This window comes from Mustela lutreola, chromosome 14 (assembly GCF_030435805.1).
Source record: "Mustela lutreola isolate mMusLut2 chromosome 14, mMusLut2.pri, whole genome shotgun sequence".
Lineage (NCBI taxonomy): Eukaryota > Metazoa > Chordata > Mammalia > Carnivora > Mustelidae > Mustela > Mustela lutreola.
The window spans coordinates 62,295,784-62,314,487 of record NC_081303.1 but is presented as its reverse complement, the minus strand read 5'-3'; the positions used below and the strand labels follow the sequence as shown (position 1 = coordinate 62,314,487).

At 33.7% G+C, this 18,704-nt stretch overlaps 1 protein-coding gene across 2 annotated transcripts in view; it reads right to left on the bottom strand.

Annotated features, from left to right (window-relative positions):
• The window catches only part of SPATA17 (spermatogenesis associated 17), a 179,745-nt gene that overhangs the window by 54,744 nt on the left and 106,297 nt on the right, over positions 1-18,704 (bottom strand). For both annotated transcript variants that reach the window (XM_059146518.1, XM_059146516.1), the window contains one exon: positions 1,819-1,954. In XM_059146518.1, the coding sequence (XP_059002501.1) occupies positions 1,819-1,954 (136 nt within the window). The remainder of the gene's footprint in view (positions 1-1,818; positions 1,955-18,704) is intronic.

Sequence of the window (18,704 nt, the reverse complement as noted above, 5' to 3'; positions counted from 1 at the left end):
TATACTTTTCTCTCTTAATTTTCAGAGTCTATAAGAACTACTACTTGTCCTTAATGTTTTAAGTATGTATAGTTTTTAAAAGTATGGAGGCACACCACAATTCCTCAAAAGAACAAAATAAACTTTTTCTCTTTAGCGTGTATCCAAAAGTGTCAATATTTCCATGAGTTTGCTTACTTCTGCAAGACAGATGCATATTCTAAAATAAGTTAGAATGTATGAGGTGAATTGATCATCTAAAACCAAAAAGTATTATATTATTTTTGGAAAGAAACATTTGCACAAGGGTCTTATTTACTCAGAAGCAGCTTAATGTCCTAAAGTAAGTTATTTATATTGAAGAAATGAGCACTTCTTTGAATTAAATAAAATTGTGGGAGGGCATAAAAGCAAAAAGATGTTTACGTCAAATAGCAAATGAGATGTAGATCACATTACATACATTCAAAATATGAAATTAGATAGTTTAAAAATTATATTTATCCTACATTCTGAATGGTTGCCTATCAGGTAAAAACAAATGCCAAGAATAACATTGTCACCAGTATTTAGGTTTTCAATCAGTGAGCCAAATTGAACTACTCACTGTACCTATTCCCTATGATGTGGAATTACTTAGTATTTTAGATCATTTTTTAAGACAGAGGACTCAGCAGGTGGAAAAGAAAAAGGCACTTTCTAAAGTATCTGTGTTACTCTCCAGTGACTTACCCTTGGTAATCCCATATTTATAATGCCCTAAAAATAGACTTTTCCTTATAGTTTGATAAAATAAAGATCTCATTTTTCTTAAGGGTCTAACATATGTCTTCCTCTTGAGTAATGAGGATATGTCTGCAACTTGTATTTTCCTTTTCATCTTTGCCATCCACAAGCTGAAATTCCTATCACTTAGCACTGCCATAATGGTTTCCTTTATTTTGTGAGTATAGACACTGTTCTCATCTAAGATCATTTCCTTCTATTTTTATTTCTAAAATATAAGCTTTACTGTATTTGCCTTTTAGTAAGGTGTCTTAAATCCTTCTGGAAGGAGGCTGTGTGTAAATGAGTAAATCCTCATTGACAGACTATTAATAGAACCAGTACATCTGGTCTGCTCTATGGATCTCAGTGGCTTTAACCCCTTTCCAGAAAGTCACTTACAACTTCATTTTATCTGCGTAATTATTTCTATAAATAAGTTATAGTTTCTGTTAGATAATGGGCTTAACACATAGCAAAAACTTCCCTTTTACCTCATTGTGTAAGACACCTTGGTATTTTCCCTATTCAGAAAATTTTCTCTAAATGCTAACAAATGTAACTCTGGAATCAATAAATATTTGCTTTCTTCTCTTCTTCTCTTCTGTATCATATATATATGTAAATATCACATATATAAATATCACATATATTTCTATCTATTCCTATCTATCTACATACCTGCCTACTTATTTACTTATCTTTCTACATACACACAGAGATTGAGAGAATCAAGAGATCAAGCACTGATCTCCATGTCTGAGAGCTTGGCTATTCTTAATCACAGATTCAAGTTTTGACCCTGGCTGGCTTTGGCAAAGCCATGATGTATACCATAGACCATAGGAGAGCTGAGTCATTACCCATAAAAAACATGAAATGCTAAAAAACAAAAACACAAATCTCTTACTGGCTAGAGAAGTTAGCAGTGTTATCTTTACATGAAATAGCTATAAATAATTTTATGACCATGAAGGTGTTAACTGTATGAGAATATTTATGTTTGTTGTAATCAGTGTGTTATTTTTAACCTTTCAAAAAGAACATCATTTTTTTAATGTTGCACTAACTTACCTTGTCACAGATCCATTTCTTGGGATTTTCATCTCTAAAATGACGACTTCCATAAGAATTGGGACCATACTTGCTTGACGAATGCATTAATGGGGTATACTTTTTATTTTTATGGTAAGTAGAAAATGGCAAAAACCTGAAAGAACATTTAAGTGAAGTTAGTTTTATTTCTGCAAATATTGGATTAAAAACATTAAAATTTAGAGAAGTAGTAAAGCATAGTGAAAATAAAACATGGTTTGGAATCAGAATAACTGCATTCCACTTTAACTTCTGCCACTATCTCTGTTACTTTTATGAATTTCATTTCTTATTCAGCAAATGGAGATAGTAAGACTTTTTTCACAGAATTTTTATGTCTCCAATATTCTGGAAATGCAGAAAATTTTAAAGAATAAATCTATCAATTAATGATGCCAGGTAATTAAAAATTCACTGTATAAATAAAAATGTTTTTAATTTCAAAAGGGCATCCAAAAATGAAAAGGAATCCCATTATAGGAAATTCTCACTGAAATGGGTTTTCTTCAAAGTTTTTTTCTTTTTTTAATTGAGGTACAATGGACATACAAGATTGTATTAGTTTCAGGTATACAACATAATTTGACATTTGTATATATTATGAAATGATCATCACAAGTCTAGCTAACATCCTTCAACATACATAGTTATCTTTTTTTCTTGTGATGAGAAGTTTTAAAGATTTACTCTCTTAGTAACTTTCAAATATGGGGTACAGTATTATAAATTAAGTGTCCATTATATATTACATCTCCATCTGTACCTTAGGTCCTAATAACTTACTGATTTTATAACCGGAATTTTGTACCTTTTGACTCCCTTCACCCATTTCACCTACCCACCACCCCATATGGCAACCACCAATCTGTTCTCTGTATCTATCAGCGTATTTTTTTTAAAAGATTTCACGTAGAAGTAAGATCTTATGGTATTAGTCTTTTCTCTGTCTGACTTATTTCACTTAGCCTACACCTTTGAGATCCTCCATGTTGTTACAAATAGCAAGATTTCATTTTTGTTTATGGCTGAATTATATTCCATTGTATAAAACACTGTTTTTATACATCCACTGATGGACATGTAGTTTGTTTCCATATCTTGGCTGTTGTAAATAATGTTGCAATGAACATGGGGATGCATATACCTTTCTGAATTAGTGTTTTTACTTTCTTCAAATAAATATCTATGAGAGGAACTGCTAGATAATATGGGAGTTCCAGTTTTAATTTTTTGAGGAACCTCTATATTGTTTTCAATAGTGGTGGCACCAATTTACACTTCCACCAACAGTGCACTAGGGTCTCCTTTTTGTCTATATCCTTGCCAACACTTGGTATTTCTTTCTGATATTAGTCATTCTGACAGGTGTAGTAGGATCATACTCATTGTGGTTTTGATTTGCATTTTCCTGATGATGAGTGATGTTGAGCATCTTTTCATATACCTGTTGGCCACCTGTATGCCTTTTTTGGAAAAAAAATGTCTATTTAAGTCCTCTATCCATTTTAAGTTACATTGTTTCTCTTTTTGCTATTGAATTGTATGAGTTCTTTATACACTTTAAATATTACCCCCCTTTTACAAATATATGATTTGCAAATATTGTCACCAATTCAGTAGGTTGACTTTTCATTTTGTTGATGGTTTCCCTTGCTGTGCAGCCTTTTATTTTGATGTGATCCTACTTGTTTATTTTTGCTTTTGTTGCTTTTGGTGTCAAATCCAAAAAAATCATCACTAAGACTGATGTCAAGGAGCTTATTGCCTATGATTTTCTTCTAAGAGTTTCATGGTTTCAGATCTTAAATTCAAGTCTTTAATCCATTTTGAGTTAATTTTTGTGTATACAATAAGATAGTCGCTCAGTTTCATTCTTTAACTCAGCAGAATAATGAAAGCATTTTTGGTAGGGGTTTTGAGTAATGAGGCTTTTGGGTCAACCATACCAGTATTCAGATCTTAGCTTTTGCCCTTGCTACCTGTGTTCACTTACAGAACTTATCTGACCTCTATGAGATTTTACTTCCATATGAGGTTGTTGTAAGGAATGAGTAATTTCGTATATGTAAAGCTTAACATGGAAGCTGAAAGAGCAAATGCCCAATAAATAATGGGGGTGTTAAAAGTAGAAGTAAATGTAGAAGTAGCCTGTTGTCATAGCCATCATCAGCATTATTATTTTAATGTGTTACGATCAACATAAAAGATCAAAATTTTAAGATCCATATAATTTTTCATGGAACATCTAAAATTGTAATACGCTTTTTGTGTAATGTGGTGAAATGTTTAAATCCCTCACCAGAGTCCTCTGAAATAAGAGTAAAGAATTTTTTTTTTTTTAAGTTATAAACCTATAAGAAGAAAGCAGAAGAGAAAGATGAAACAGGTGACAATACCAACAAATTTTTGCCAGGTGAAAAGAAGATAGGACATTCAAAAAACTGAAATCTCAGTTCCAGAAGAGGGAGAGGCCAAAGGGGAAGGGAGATTTTGCAGAATCCCTGTGAAGTTCAAGACACCAAATGGGATATATGAATTTCAAATCAGTGTCTACTCCTTGAACTCTTCCCTTGCTCATATCTATGTGAACTGGCACTGTACTTAAATACTGCATTCAGACAAATACATCGTCTCAAAAAGATACTGAGAGTGATCAGAGAAACAACTTCAAATATCAACATTTGAAAAACTCTTAATTAAAAGTCGATCAGTCAAAAAGTCACTCTCACATACAAATACATTTCTAGTCTGATTTTTAGTGTCTCCTTTAATATAAATCTAAGAATGGATTATCAATTGGGGAAACTACCAACATGGAAGAAAGGCACATATCCAAACATAAAAGATAGTCTGGAGGAAAGAGATTTAATGAAGGAAATAGGAGTAAACCTCAAAAATTTTTTATTTAATTTAATCAAAGAGGATATGGTACTAATGAAGTTGGAGCTAGATGTTGTTTAATTAAAGAAACTAGAGAAAGATATCTGGGCAATAAGAGAAATTTATATAGTAAAATGAAATATTCTGCTGAGAAGCATATTCTGAAATTGTGGCTTTAAAGTTGAACTCTTCAACAGAGTTACTGACCCATAACCACATGTCAATATTTTCACATATATTATCTCATTTAATTAAGACAAGGAAGGGTTTTTTTAATCTCAATTGAACTGAAAATTTGATTCTTTGCCATTGCACTTATATATTTGTTTAAAAAACAATAAAGGAAAGCAGCATTATTAGTTCATTAATTTTCATACTTCTCTACAATTCCTTTTTAATGTTTATTAATAAATTCCTTTTTAATGTTTTCCTAAGAAAACATCTCTAATACTATTTAAAATAAAAACAAACAAACAAACACAGAGCTTTGAATTACAAAATTACACAAGCATGTATTACACATGCTCTTGGGAAAACAGCTCTCATATAAGACAGATTATGGTCCTTCCAGTGCTAATTTGCACATGGGATGGACATCACACACACAAAAATTAATGTGGCCCCAATGTCCCTGAGTATACAAAGGGGGTGCTGTGAGCCGGCTGCTGCACTTACAGTTTTTATCACTTCTGAATTGCATTTTAATAGTACATTTTTCTTTTGTGTCTGAACAAAATTTGCTTTCTCAAGGGAATGGTTGGCTGAGAAGACAAGGCTGAAAGACTAAGTATTTTCCTGTTCATGAGTTAATTTTATTTCATTCAGCCATAATGTTTCACTGAAGTAACATGCATGTGTACTCTTAAGCATATGTACATATGTGTATATATAGGTATACATATTCAAAATGTTTAATGTTTTATAAATAATTTTCAAATATTTATCTTCAAATTTGGAAGAAATTCTTTAATTCTGAAATGGGATTTGCTCTATAAAAGTATAAATAGCTATGAAAACCCTAAAAAATCAATTTAGTTAATAATCAAACTTTTAGATAAATACCAATTATTTTTTCAAAATGTTACCTTTTACCAGTTTTAAATATATATTCAGATTTACCTCATACTTGCAGTGATTTCTTTTCAATTAGCTGGATACCATATTAAAGAAGATATGGGTTAGCTTTTTATTTTATAACCTCATCAAAGATTCAGGTCTGGAAGAAATTCTAAAATACAATGTGGAGACACAGTGCTTTCATGAACACCTCATTACCTGAATGTGTGGGCTGTTAGGAAAGAATTTATAGAGGTCTCAGGAAGCAAAAATTTAAAAATAGTCAATTAGCTTCATGGAGAATGGGTCCACTGCAAATACAAACTCTTTAGTATTAATATACTTAATATTATTTTCATTTGCAAATAAGAAGACTAATGAATTATCTTTTTTTCTCTTTTAACTCCCTCTTACTTTCCCCCTTTTTTTAATAGTCCAACTATTGCCACTCATAAATCTAGGTTTTCCTCTGACCTGTTTATTTCACTGCCAAATAACTAAAATCTGCAAATTATGAAACCCTCTTGCCTACTAACCCAAGCCTATATTCTTCAGCCCAGCTGTCAGGCTTCTTAGAACGCACTTGATCTGTTCAGTCTCCTACCACTTCCTGTCCGCCATTCCACTGATGCCAATCTGCTCTTTCTCTCTGTCTTTCCATCCTACCTGTGTCTTTCACCATGCTCCTCTCTTCCAGATATGCTGATCCATACCCTGCTCATCTTTTAAAATCCAGCTTAACACCCAGTTTTCCTAGGCAGCCTAATTATCCTACTCTAGTCCACATTGATTTCTCTGCTGTCTTAATAAAATTCATTCATTAGATAAACATTAAATGAAGTACTTTTATATACTAAACATTTTGAAAAACACTGAGATAGAATGATGAAAGATGCACTATCCCTAAGAGGAATTCACCTTAGCAGGGAGTGGAGAATGAAACAACACAGGAGAATGTGTTAAGTTTTGTGTCTGATGTATGCACAAGAGGTTACTGAGGCAGAGAGGAAGGTTTACGTTTGTATATGCATATGTGTTAATAAATGCTTATCTTTGGAGGGTTTATTGGCAAGGAGTTGGGAGATGGGACATAGAAAAGTTATCTTTTTAGACTTTGTGTGCAGAAATGAAAGACATAGTCAAGTTAAGAAGCTGGTAGAGGTTATTTTAAACAAAAGAAAATATATACAAAGATACAGAGGTGAAGTAGAGCATAAAAAGGAACGCTGAAAGAACTGAGAGGGGTTCAACATAGCTAGAAATTGTGTTCTTTATAAAGGAAACAAAGTAGATCATGTAGAGTCTTATGGTGGATATGACTGCATGGTAAATAAGGAGAATATATATAGTTATATATTACAGATCTTTATACATTACAAAACATTTGTCTTTACGTTTACATTTATATTAAAGTTTGACTGCTCAGGAGGGTAGCTATGCAAGCCATGATGGATTCTAGATAGGTAAATCATCCCAAAATGGACATGGTGATAACAATTTAGAGATGCCAAGATACATGCTTAAACACATCTCAAACATCAAACATGCCCTAGATCAGCCCTCTCTCTATTAAACAGCTCCTAGTAAAATATATGCATTCACACAGGACAGGATATAGCGACACTTTTTTCAGGATAAGGAACATTTTACTGCAAGTTAGGAATTCGGTTCCAGACCATAATAAATTTTCCAGTGAGCTATGCAAAAGAATGCAAATAAGCTTTTGCCTAGGCCAGAGGCAAAAGAAATAGTAAACCAGAGTAAGACAATATCTAACCTGAACTGTAACAAATGGGTCAGACTGCATTAGACATATATGGAAATTAAAGAAGAGCAAGCAAGTCAGGGGCTGGTATGAGTAGATACTCAGAGGTTAAGAGCTTGGAACATGCACGTAGGATCCTTTAAGTGTGTAGCTAATTTGCTTGGAAAATAGAAAGAATGCTTTTCAAAGGGTACATTCTGGCTCCTATCAGAACAGGCTAAGCTTCAACAGTTTTATCTTACTTAACATCTGTAGGAACTATTGTACCAGTGACTTTATTCTTTCCTCACTAATACTATTGCCAAAAGTGGGCTCATTATTTGGGCTCTAAGCTGCCCTGAGAGGCAGACTTGACCATAGCATTACCAAGGCTAATAAATCCGGAGGATCAAGGAATGGTGGCTGATTACCACATTGCTCTCTTCAAATCATGCTGCTAAATCGGATGCTTTGTGATTCTTTGATACCAAAACATGTCTGACATTTTCTTTTATTGGAAAAAATATTTTTCTTATATATGAATTATAAAATAAATAAGAACTCTTATGTAATAAGTGCCTATCAAGAGATCCACTTTTTCTTGTGGAAAAGGGAAACAAAAATACTTTTCCATCATCTCAGATTGATCATAAAATAATTTAGTTTTCAAGTTTTTTAAAACCTCCTACACTTTATAGACTAGAAAATATAAAGTAATGAGATGATGGCATAGCACATAAGGGCTTGTGAATTTTACTGTCTTAATATTTGAGTAATTAAATTTCATATGTGCAAGCAGTAGTTTACTTCTAGGTGTATTAAGAATGACTCTAAGATAATTAATATTGTTTCTTAACCATCCACTACTGAGTTAATAAATGTTCAAAGAATCTCTCAGAAAATCAATTATCAGTTTTATCTATGTACAACACAGAGTGGGAAGCATGCCGTTATTTTTTCTTATAGCAGTAGTTGTTGCTATAATGGGTTTTGGGGGGACTTGGGGGGTTTTTTGGTAGCAGAAGTACAGATATGCTCAAAAGATCAAAAGCTACATTAGTAAAGATCTTAGTATATGAGCCACCCCTCCCAATTATTAACAAGACTGGAAGGGAAGACACTCCCCAATGGGGATACATTACCCCAAGATCTTTCCTTAAAAAAAAAAAAAAAAAGAAGGAGCAAGGATTCAGAGCTTTGTAATGTTCAAAATAGAACAGTTATTTAGTTGGAGGTAAAGAAAGTAAAATAGGAGGGGGAAAAAATCCACTCTGGGCTAATTAAGAGAAGGCATTTCCTTTAATTCCAGAGGGAATTTCTCTAGTCCATGAAACTTAATTGGACAAGCAAAGACACCTAGGTGTAAAAGTTTGGAAAGACGTGATGAAAGAATTGAAAGATTAAACATGAATCAAGCAAACTGATTTAATCTAATAGACCAATCAACAAATAATTTTCATATTATCTTAAAGGTACACCTGCTCAAAATGATTCTATTAGACTTCAATATTATAATCATTATTATAATGTAGAAAACAGTAGATTTAATGTTTTGAGGGCTGAGTTATAACCAGTTCATTTCTGCTCTCATTATCAGATGACTCAGTTCTCATTAACCAATCAGAGCTTTTTTTAAAAAAAGATAGAGCACTTTGATAAAACACATAATTGGAAATATGCAAATTATTTTTGTCAATTATATTTTGAGACATGTTTTAGATTTGTAGTGTGTATAATTAATAATGAATATTGAATTAATATAATGAATAATGAATGTATATCATTTTGCAATATATCTAAGTGAAATCATTATGCTGTACGTTATAAGCTTACACAACACTATATGTCAATTATGTCTCAATACTGAATAATTTTAGCTTACTAAAACAATAATCAGGTTAAGTGACTCAGGTCTGATTTGTAAAAAGGGGTCATAAAAAGCTGAATATTTTTTCTTAAATACGGACTAATCTAAATTTTAGAATAACCTTAGCAAATTAAGACTCTTCCCTACGTTCAATATGAGAAATAAAGTATTTTCACTATAGGTATGAAGAACCCAAATTTCTAGATAAACCTAACATATAACTCACTAGTATCAATAGAATGATCTCAAAACATAGTCCACTGCTCTATGAAGATGTTTTAGTCCACTAGAATTTTGGTTGAAGAGAGGTTAATGAAATGAGCAACAGATTGGGACAGGAATCAGACGGGCTTTATTTATGGAAGAAAACAGCTTTCCCTGAGATTTTAATGTAATCATAGCTCTAAGTGTTTAATACATAAAGTATTTTATCCTTAGAGTGGAATTCAGAGCAGAAATTTAAAACTCATAAACTATTTAAACAGCAATCTCAATAGCACAGGTCTCTCCCCCAGGGTGGAGACAGAAATGTAATATTTAAGGAATGCAAATGGCAAGACTATCTGTTCAACTAGACAGTAAGCTTATATTGCAAGCTTCTAAATTTAAATGGAAAGACATATTTTGCCCTTCTTCCTACATTTTTCTTAGCTTAAAAAGAACTCCCAAATATATTATTATTAACAATCTCAAGGCATGCTTACTCAGTAATTTTATTATGGCTATGCAACAACTTTCTGACATATGTTTTGCAGAGTTGACTGTTCTCTAGTTAATTGTGAAAAATCTTTAAAAAAAATCTCTGCTAAAAGATACTAAATTTAAATGTTCCAGCTAAGTAACAGTCACACAGGCTCTTCTTTCAGGCCATTTATATCAGATGTTTTAAACTTACAAAGATGCCAATATAGCTAAAAAGGATGAGCTCAGATATTTTAAGGACTTGTATAATTGACATAAAGAACATATAATTACACAGGTTAACTATACTGGAATTAAAATGAAAAAAACTTAATAAAAAGGAACACGTAATTAAGAAGGAATATAAGGCTGTGGGAAACACTTGTATAATTTATTGTTAAGAAGGTCTAAGGAAAAAATAAGCTGAAACTAAAAAAAAAAATCATTAAGGAAAATAAAATATTCTTTGTTGAGTAATATTCCAGAGTAGCATATTCTTTTTTTTTTTTTTTTTTTTTTTTTTTTTTTTTTTAAAGATTTTATTTATTTATTTGACAGAGAGAAATCACAAGTAGATGGAGAGGCAGGCAGAGAGAGAGGAAGGGAAGCAGGCTCCCTGCTGAGCAGAGAGCCCGATGCGGGACTCGATCCCAGGACCCTGAGATCATGACCTGAGCCGAAGGCAGCGGCTTAACCCACTGAGCCACCCAGGCGCCCCCAGAGTAGCATATTCTAAACTATGATCTGTGGATGAGGAGATTTCTCAACCAACTATATTATTAGACCTACAAAGCCAGGAGATCTCTATCTTGTTTACTGCTCTATCTGCAATGCCTAATACAGTGTCTGGCACATATTAGGCATGCAGTAATATTTGTTGAATGAATAGGTGAATAAGTTGCAAAATACTATACATTATATGTTCCTTCTTTGAAGTTCACACTAAATAAAAGTCTATTTAAGTCTGAGAAGCCCTGTAAATGCCACATTAAAAAAAAAGTTTAACTGTTTTGAATGTAACTTTTTCCTAATTTATTTGATAGGAAACTCATTGACATCTTCCAGACTAGCATTTTAAGAGACTCAGTTTGGAAAATTCTACTGGAAGTAAGAGAAAGAAAAACAGAAGCAGAGGGCCCACCTATTACTGGGACTAATAGGGTAATGTTAATAAAGGTCAAAGAGAAATCACAATGTAATTCGGGTTTTTAGCTTGATTTTTCTTTCAATGAGAAAAATTTTAGTGACTGAATTAGAGAGATTAGGACAAAATAAATGAGAGTTCAAGCTCAAGCTCAATACATAAAAAAATAAAAATAAAATTTTTTTTAAAAATGGCACTTATCATCTGTCAAGTATCGCATTCAGTGTACTGCATCAGTCATGGGCTCTATTTCTTGAGGATCTTATTACCTAGAACAAGGGTCTCCATATTTTAATCTGGAAGGACTAGGCAGGTAACACCAGTCAGTCAGATATAAAAACGAAGAATGTAAAAATCAAATTATTGCCATGTAAGAGAGTGGGCCACTGTTTCTAGATCATATAGTTTTTAATATAAGCTGGAAAATCTGGATTCTCAGAAGACTTACTTATCATTTTCAATTAATTTAATTTTTAGAAAATTGGTAGGATCCAAATATAACACGTCTGAAGACTGTAAGCAACTCAGAAACCACTAGTTTGTAACCTCTGATTTAAAATTTACATGTGAGCACCTAGGACTTTCAATGGCTTCAAGGTCTTTAACTAAAATATACTGTATCCCACGTTACTGAGCAGACCTATGGATGAAATGCAAATCACTATCAGTTATTCTTAAGAAATTGTGACTATACCAAAGATGTTCCAAAATGACTTTAAAAGCAGAAGAATACAGATACTACAATACATAGGTAGCTTAAGTGGATGTTAATTTTCAGCACAATTCTGAAGTGGAATATTAAAATTCTAGAAAAGTGGCGACATATATATAGCATGGGCACATATATGATACTGGCACCATTTTAATACTTTAATATGTCTAATATTTTCCTATTTCAAAATTTTACATTAAATTTTAAAATATGAACTTAAAAATCTTAAATTAATTTTAAAATATAAATATCTGAATATTTTAATATATGTATATTTTATGCATATATACACACACATATATAAAGAGATGTATATACATATAAACATATATCACCATGGGTAAGAGTAAAACTTTAGACATTGGCCTGAAGTTTGGCAAAGAACTGGATGAGTTCTTTTATGATATCCGGAAGAACATGGGAGAAATAAGAACTAGCTGATAATTAAAGAAGAAAGCAAAGCTATCAAGGAATGACTTCCCAGGGGCCAAACCCAATACATTCTTTTAATTCTCACTTGACTTGACTTCCGGATCATGCTGTTCATCCATTCCTTGCAGTGGATTTTCTTTTCTTTACATCTGCACAGAATCTCCTGATGCTCTTCCTTGCTTTCTCAGTTTCTTGACGGACTTACATTTTCTGCCAACACCTTGTGTTAATGACACTTATCTTAACCAGAACGGTGCATCAGACTCACTGAGGAATATATCGCAAACACATCTGCCTACTGAGCCAAAATATCTGTGACTGAGGGAGGCATATATATATAATTTTAAGCCTCAAGGTGATGGAGATGAGCAACCTAATTAAGAACCATGGTCCTAACATTAAAGCAACTCCAAGAAATCTATACTTAATCTTCTCTCTATATAGTTTCGCCTCTAGGAGATTTTTCTACCACCAAGGTTTTAACTATTTCCTCTACAGTGATTATTTCTAAATCTTTATCTCTATATACAGTGTTTTTCTTTGACTCAAAACCAGTATTTTCAAATGCTCACTAGGAATATCTACCTAGATGCAAAATAGGAAATCTTAAACAGAGCTGTTCCCAAATTAAACTTATACCTCAAACCTCCATCTTATCAAACCTATAATTCTTCTTACATAGACATACTTCATCTTATTATACTTTGTTTTATTAATCTTTTCAGATATTGTGCTTTTTACAAACTGAAGATTTGCTGCAGCATTGTTTTGAGCAAGTCTATTAGCGCCATTTTTCTAATAGCATTTGCTCATTTCGTATCTTTGTGACACTTAGGTAATTATCAAAATAAATCAAACTTTTTCATTATTATATTGTTACAGTGATCTGTGATCAGTGGTCTTTGATATCACTATTATAATTGCTTTGGATCACCATGAACTATGCCCATATAAGACAGGGAACTTAATAAACATTCTGTGTTCTGACTGCTCTGCTAAACTGGACTTCCCCCCCCATCTCTCCTTCTCCTTGGGCCTCCCTTCCCTAAGACACAAAAATATTGCAGTTAGGCCAATTAACAATCCTACAATGGCATCTAAGTAGTCAAGTGAAAGTTAGAGTCACATGTCTCTCATTTTAAATCAAAATCTAGAAATGACAAAGCTTAATGAGCAAGGCATGTCAACAGCCGAGAGGCCAAAGGCTAGGCCTCTTGCTCCACTCAGCTAAGTTGTGAAGGCAAAAGAAAAGTCCTTGAAAGAAGTGCTTCTCTAGTGAACACACAAATGATAAAGAAATGAAACAGCCTTACTGCCAATTTTGTGTGGTCTGATAGAGACACAAAATTTTGGAGACATTTGGAGAAATTTTGTGTGGTCTGGATAGAATATCAAACCAGCCACAACATTCCCTTAAGCCAAAGCCTAATCCAGAGCAAGGCCCTAACTCTGTTTAATTCTGTGAAGGCAGAGAGAGGTGAGGAAGCTGCAGAAAAAAAGTTGAATCTAGCAGAGGTTGATTTGTGAGGTTATGGAAAGAAGCCATCTCCAAAATATAAGAGTGCCAGGTGAAGCAGCAAGTGATGATACAGAAGTGATAGCAAGTTCTCCGAAAGATCTAGCTCAGATAATTCATGAAGGTGGTTGCACTAAACAAAAGATTGTCAATGTAAACAAAATAGCCTTCTACTGGAAGAAGAAGATGCCATCTAGGACTTTCACACTTGGAGAGAAGTCAATGCCTGGCTTCAAAGCTTTAAAGGATAAGTGGACTTTCTAGTTAGAAGCTGATAGAGCTGGTAACTGTAAGTTAAAGCCAGTGCTCATGTACCATTCCAAAATCCTAGGGCCCTTAAGAATTATACTAAATCTACTCTGCCTGTGTTCTGCAAATGAAATGACAAAGCCTGGACAGCACATCTGTTCACAACATTAAATCCCACTGAATATTTAAGCCCACTGACCACTCACTGACAATATACCTGGTCACCCAAGAGCTCTGATGAAGATGGACAAGACTAATGCTGTTTTCATGCCTTCACAAGATCCTCTCTGCAGCCTATGGATCAATGAGTAACTTTGACTTTCAAGTCTTATTTACCAAATACAATTCTGTAAGGTTACAGCTGTCATAGATAGTGAGTCTTCTGAAGGATGTGGACAAAGCAAACCGAAAACCTTCTGGAAAGGATTCACATTCTAAATGTCATTAAGAACATTCACGATTCATGGAAAGAGATCAAAATATGAACATTAATAGGAGTCAGGAAAAAGTTGATTCCAACCTTCATGCGTGACTTTGAGGGGTTTGAGATTTCAAGAGGGAGTACCCACAGATATAGTAGAAATAGGAGAACTAGAATTATAAGTGGAGTCTTCATGATCAAACTTGAACAGATGAGGAGTTGCTTCTTATAGATGAGCAAAGAAAGTGGTTTCTTGAGGTGTGATCTACTCCTGGCAAAGTTGCTGTGGAGACTGTTGAAATGACGACAAAGGCTACAGAATACTACATAAACTTAATCAATAAAGCAATGGCAGAGTTTGAGAGGATCTCTTGCAAGAAGTTCTACTGTAGGTAACATTCTATCAAACAGCATTGCATGCTACAGAGAAATCGTTCCTCAGAGGCAGAGGTAATTGATATGGCCAGTTTCACTCATCTTAAGAAATTGCCACAGCCACTCCAACCTTCAGTAACTGCCCTGATCAGTCAGCAGCCATTAACACTGAGGCAAGACCCATAACCAGCAAAAGATTACATCTTGCTGGAAGCTCAGATGATAGCTAGCATTTTTTAATAATAAGTATTTTTATTTTTTATTTTTTTATTAGAAAAGAATGCCTTATTAATTATCCTTACACATTTAAATATTTAGAGCCTTTTGAGTTTTTGTTTGTCTCAAATTTTTACTTAAATCCTAGTTAGTAAACATGTAGTATAATATTGGTTTCAGGAGTAGAATTTAGTGATTCATCACTTACATACAGTAATAAAGTATTTTTAAATGAAAGTATGCACATTTTCAGACATAAGGCTGTTGCATACACTTAATAGACAATCTACAGTGTCAACGTAACTTTCATATGCACTGGGAAACCAAAAAGTTCATTTGACTTGCATTATTACAATATTCACTTTATTACATGGTCTAGAACTGAACCTGCAATATTTCTGAGGTATGCCTGTATTTTTTCCTTAGTCAAGGAAGGATATCACCATCTGGCCAATCAACTCAACCAAGTCAAGGCACTAAAAGGATTCTCTGCCTGGCAGCCCTCAATCTGAAGAAATATTTGCTCATGGCCCTACTCCCATAAAACAATGTATTTGATATAATATAATACATCCTTCCCAAGATCACAACTGTGATTTATATATACACGTGTATGTTATGCTTTATTTTATATATGCTAGTTTTATTTATATGCTTTATTTATGTTAATTTAACATATCCATTATATTAACACATATTTATTATTTATTGTGATCCAATCCTATGACTTACATGGGCTAGTCTGATTTTATAAATTGAGCAAAACAGATTATCTTTCAGGAATTTGAACTGAAAAACAGAACTAGCTGTGGGCTCTAGAGCTGGAAGGTTATACTGAATCAGGTCTGGAACGGCCATGACAACTAAGTGTAAGCTGAAGATTTATGAGAAAGAACTACTAGCAGATAAAGCTAATCAGTAGAAAGGAGGTAAGAGGCAGAAAGCAGAGAAAAATAGAGAGGACACTAGAGAGAGAAAAACCATGGCCCTGCAGCCCACAAGGTCACTCTAGTCCAATTTTTCTTTGGTTCCTCATATTTCTGTAAGATTCCTTGCTGTATCTTTTCAAACACATCCTTACCTTTTTCAGTTACCTTGAATGGATCTTTGTCCTTTGCAGCTAAGGAAGCTCTAAGACAGTGATTCTAAATGTATCTGTGCCCTTGACCAACCATCTATACCCTAACGGACTGTTGCCTAGATTTGATGTAGGGTTCATAGGATTCTACCTATAAAGCTGTCTGTCCAACTTTACATTACCCTCCACTACCAATGTCCTTGTCCTACTGCAGTCCTCTTTATCTCTGAACTGGACTAGGGTAATGGTCCTCTAACTAGTCTTTGTCACCACTGACTCCCAGATTTTCACCAAGAACAGAGCTAACAGAGTGATATTTTTAATCTATCTGACCCCCCTCACTCCAGTGATGGTTTTATACCACAAAAGGCCTTTTATATGATTCTTCACCATGGTTCACATGGCCCTTTACGCTCTGGCTCTACCCAGACTTTCCAGCTGTCTCTGCCCCCTTTCATGAGGTACCAAAGCCATGAGCTGAGCTTCACAAGGCACCACAGAAGGTGAGCTGAAATCCACAGAAGCCACACACTTTGTACACAGAGATGGCTTTATACAGGCTACCTCCTCTCCCTGTTCCCCTTGCTCTGTCTGGAAAATTTCTTTTCAGGCTTCAAGTTCCTTCTGACTCCAACATACTTTTAAACACTAAACCAAATCAGGAAATTCTGGGCTGTATAAAAGCCATACCCAATACAAGAATGCTGAATATGGCACAAAATTACTATACTTCTTTCAGGAGAAATTCCATGGACCTCATCCACTGACCTAAAGCTCTTTGGCAAAAGTTGATCTAGCATGTCAAGGTATTATATTAGGAAGCATGCATAGAATCTGAAAATACCTAACTAAAAGACTACAAATGTCTTTTTATGACTTGTTCAATTACATACACCAAAAGTATGCTTAATATTCTAAGGATATCACTGAAAGTATTCCAAATTTTCACCATTATGTTGATGTTTTAAATCTTAAACTTCTTTAGCCTTAGATGTTTGCAGAAACAGAATTCTAGTATTCTGTGGTCATTTATTTATAAAAAAATTTTTTTTTCAGGGAAATAGTGAACAGAACAAGAGCCCAGTTCTCACAGGAGAGCCAAAGTAATAAAGAGCTCTTTTGTAGACAAATTCTAGAACTTCTTAATTATACACAGGCTTATTATCTGTATCTCCAGTGTTATAAAGTACCAGAACTTCATTAGAAAAATTAAGCTGGAAAAATGAAGGCAACACTTTGTAAATTTCCAGTGGAAATTAGCTGGGAGAGGCAGAGGAATACTGGATCAAAAGAGGGTAATCATGCTTAACTGTGCCCTAGAGCACCCGCATGTTTAATACGATTTGCACAGTAACTACCTCTCCTATTACTGCCTGTTTGGAGTATTCTGTGTTAATGGGGTTAGCTAATTTAGTATTTTAACTTAAAAAGGCTCTGCTGATTAATAAATGTTACACACTGTGCTAGTAATTAAAATAAATGGAAGAGTTACAAATAAAAGTTGAATTGTTAAGAAAACATTATCTGAAAATATATGATAATCCCTATTTATCATAATACAATAATAGTTCAGAAAATATGCAAATTACAAAGGTCTAAAGTGTTTGAAAATCCCACAAGTCAAAAAAGTTTTGAGATATGTTAGATTTCTTTATCACTACTCTTTAAAAATGTAACCAGATCTCATCTCTATGCATTTTTAAAAATGCCCTTTTAAAAAATTATTTAGATCTAGTTTCTTAACATTTCCCAAGCATTTTTCCAATGGTAACTGTCTATTAAATGATACTTTATTAGAAGCAATAATAAAAGGTTTAAAAATGACTTATCTATTTATCAAGATTTCTGTCTAAACAGGGTTGCAAAGCTGAGGGAATGAAGGCAGATACGTAAGATTCACAGTTGCTGAATATTTTTCACTAGTGGCAGCAAATGGCAGAGTTCAAGAAATGGAGTTTGTTAGTTTTGCTTTCCTACTAAATGTGTACAGGATGTGTCCCATTTCCCCTGATCTGAATAACGGAGGGTGACAGAAGAGGCCATCCCATATGCCACTTTGGATTATTTTGAGCTAAAGGCACTTGAAAAGAATAGGTATAAGAAATGTGATCTGAATCCCCCACCCCTTGTTTTTCCTTAAAATCAGGACTTAACGTGCCTATAGGACAGCTGACTTCACCATATCAAGAGGAAAGAAATGTTCTAGTCCCCAGAGATGAGGAGTTGAAATCGAGAGAATTTTATAAAACAGAACTTATTAAATGACTCTTGTCTTCCTTTGGTCTCCCCACTCATTTTATTTTTCTACAACTGTTTCTCATTGTATACAAGCTATACAAGCTAACGTATAAGCACTTAGGACTTGTCACTTAGGGGGTGTTTACTTCCTTGTGGGGCTCCTCCTGCGTCACGTAATACTTATTTTTAATAAATGTGTGTGCTTTTTTCCTATTATTCTGTCTTATGTCAATTTAATTTCCAGGCCCAAATGAAG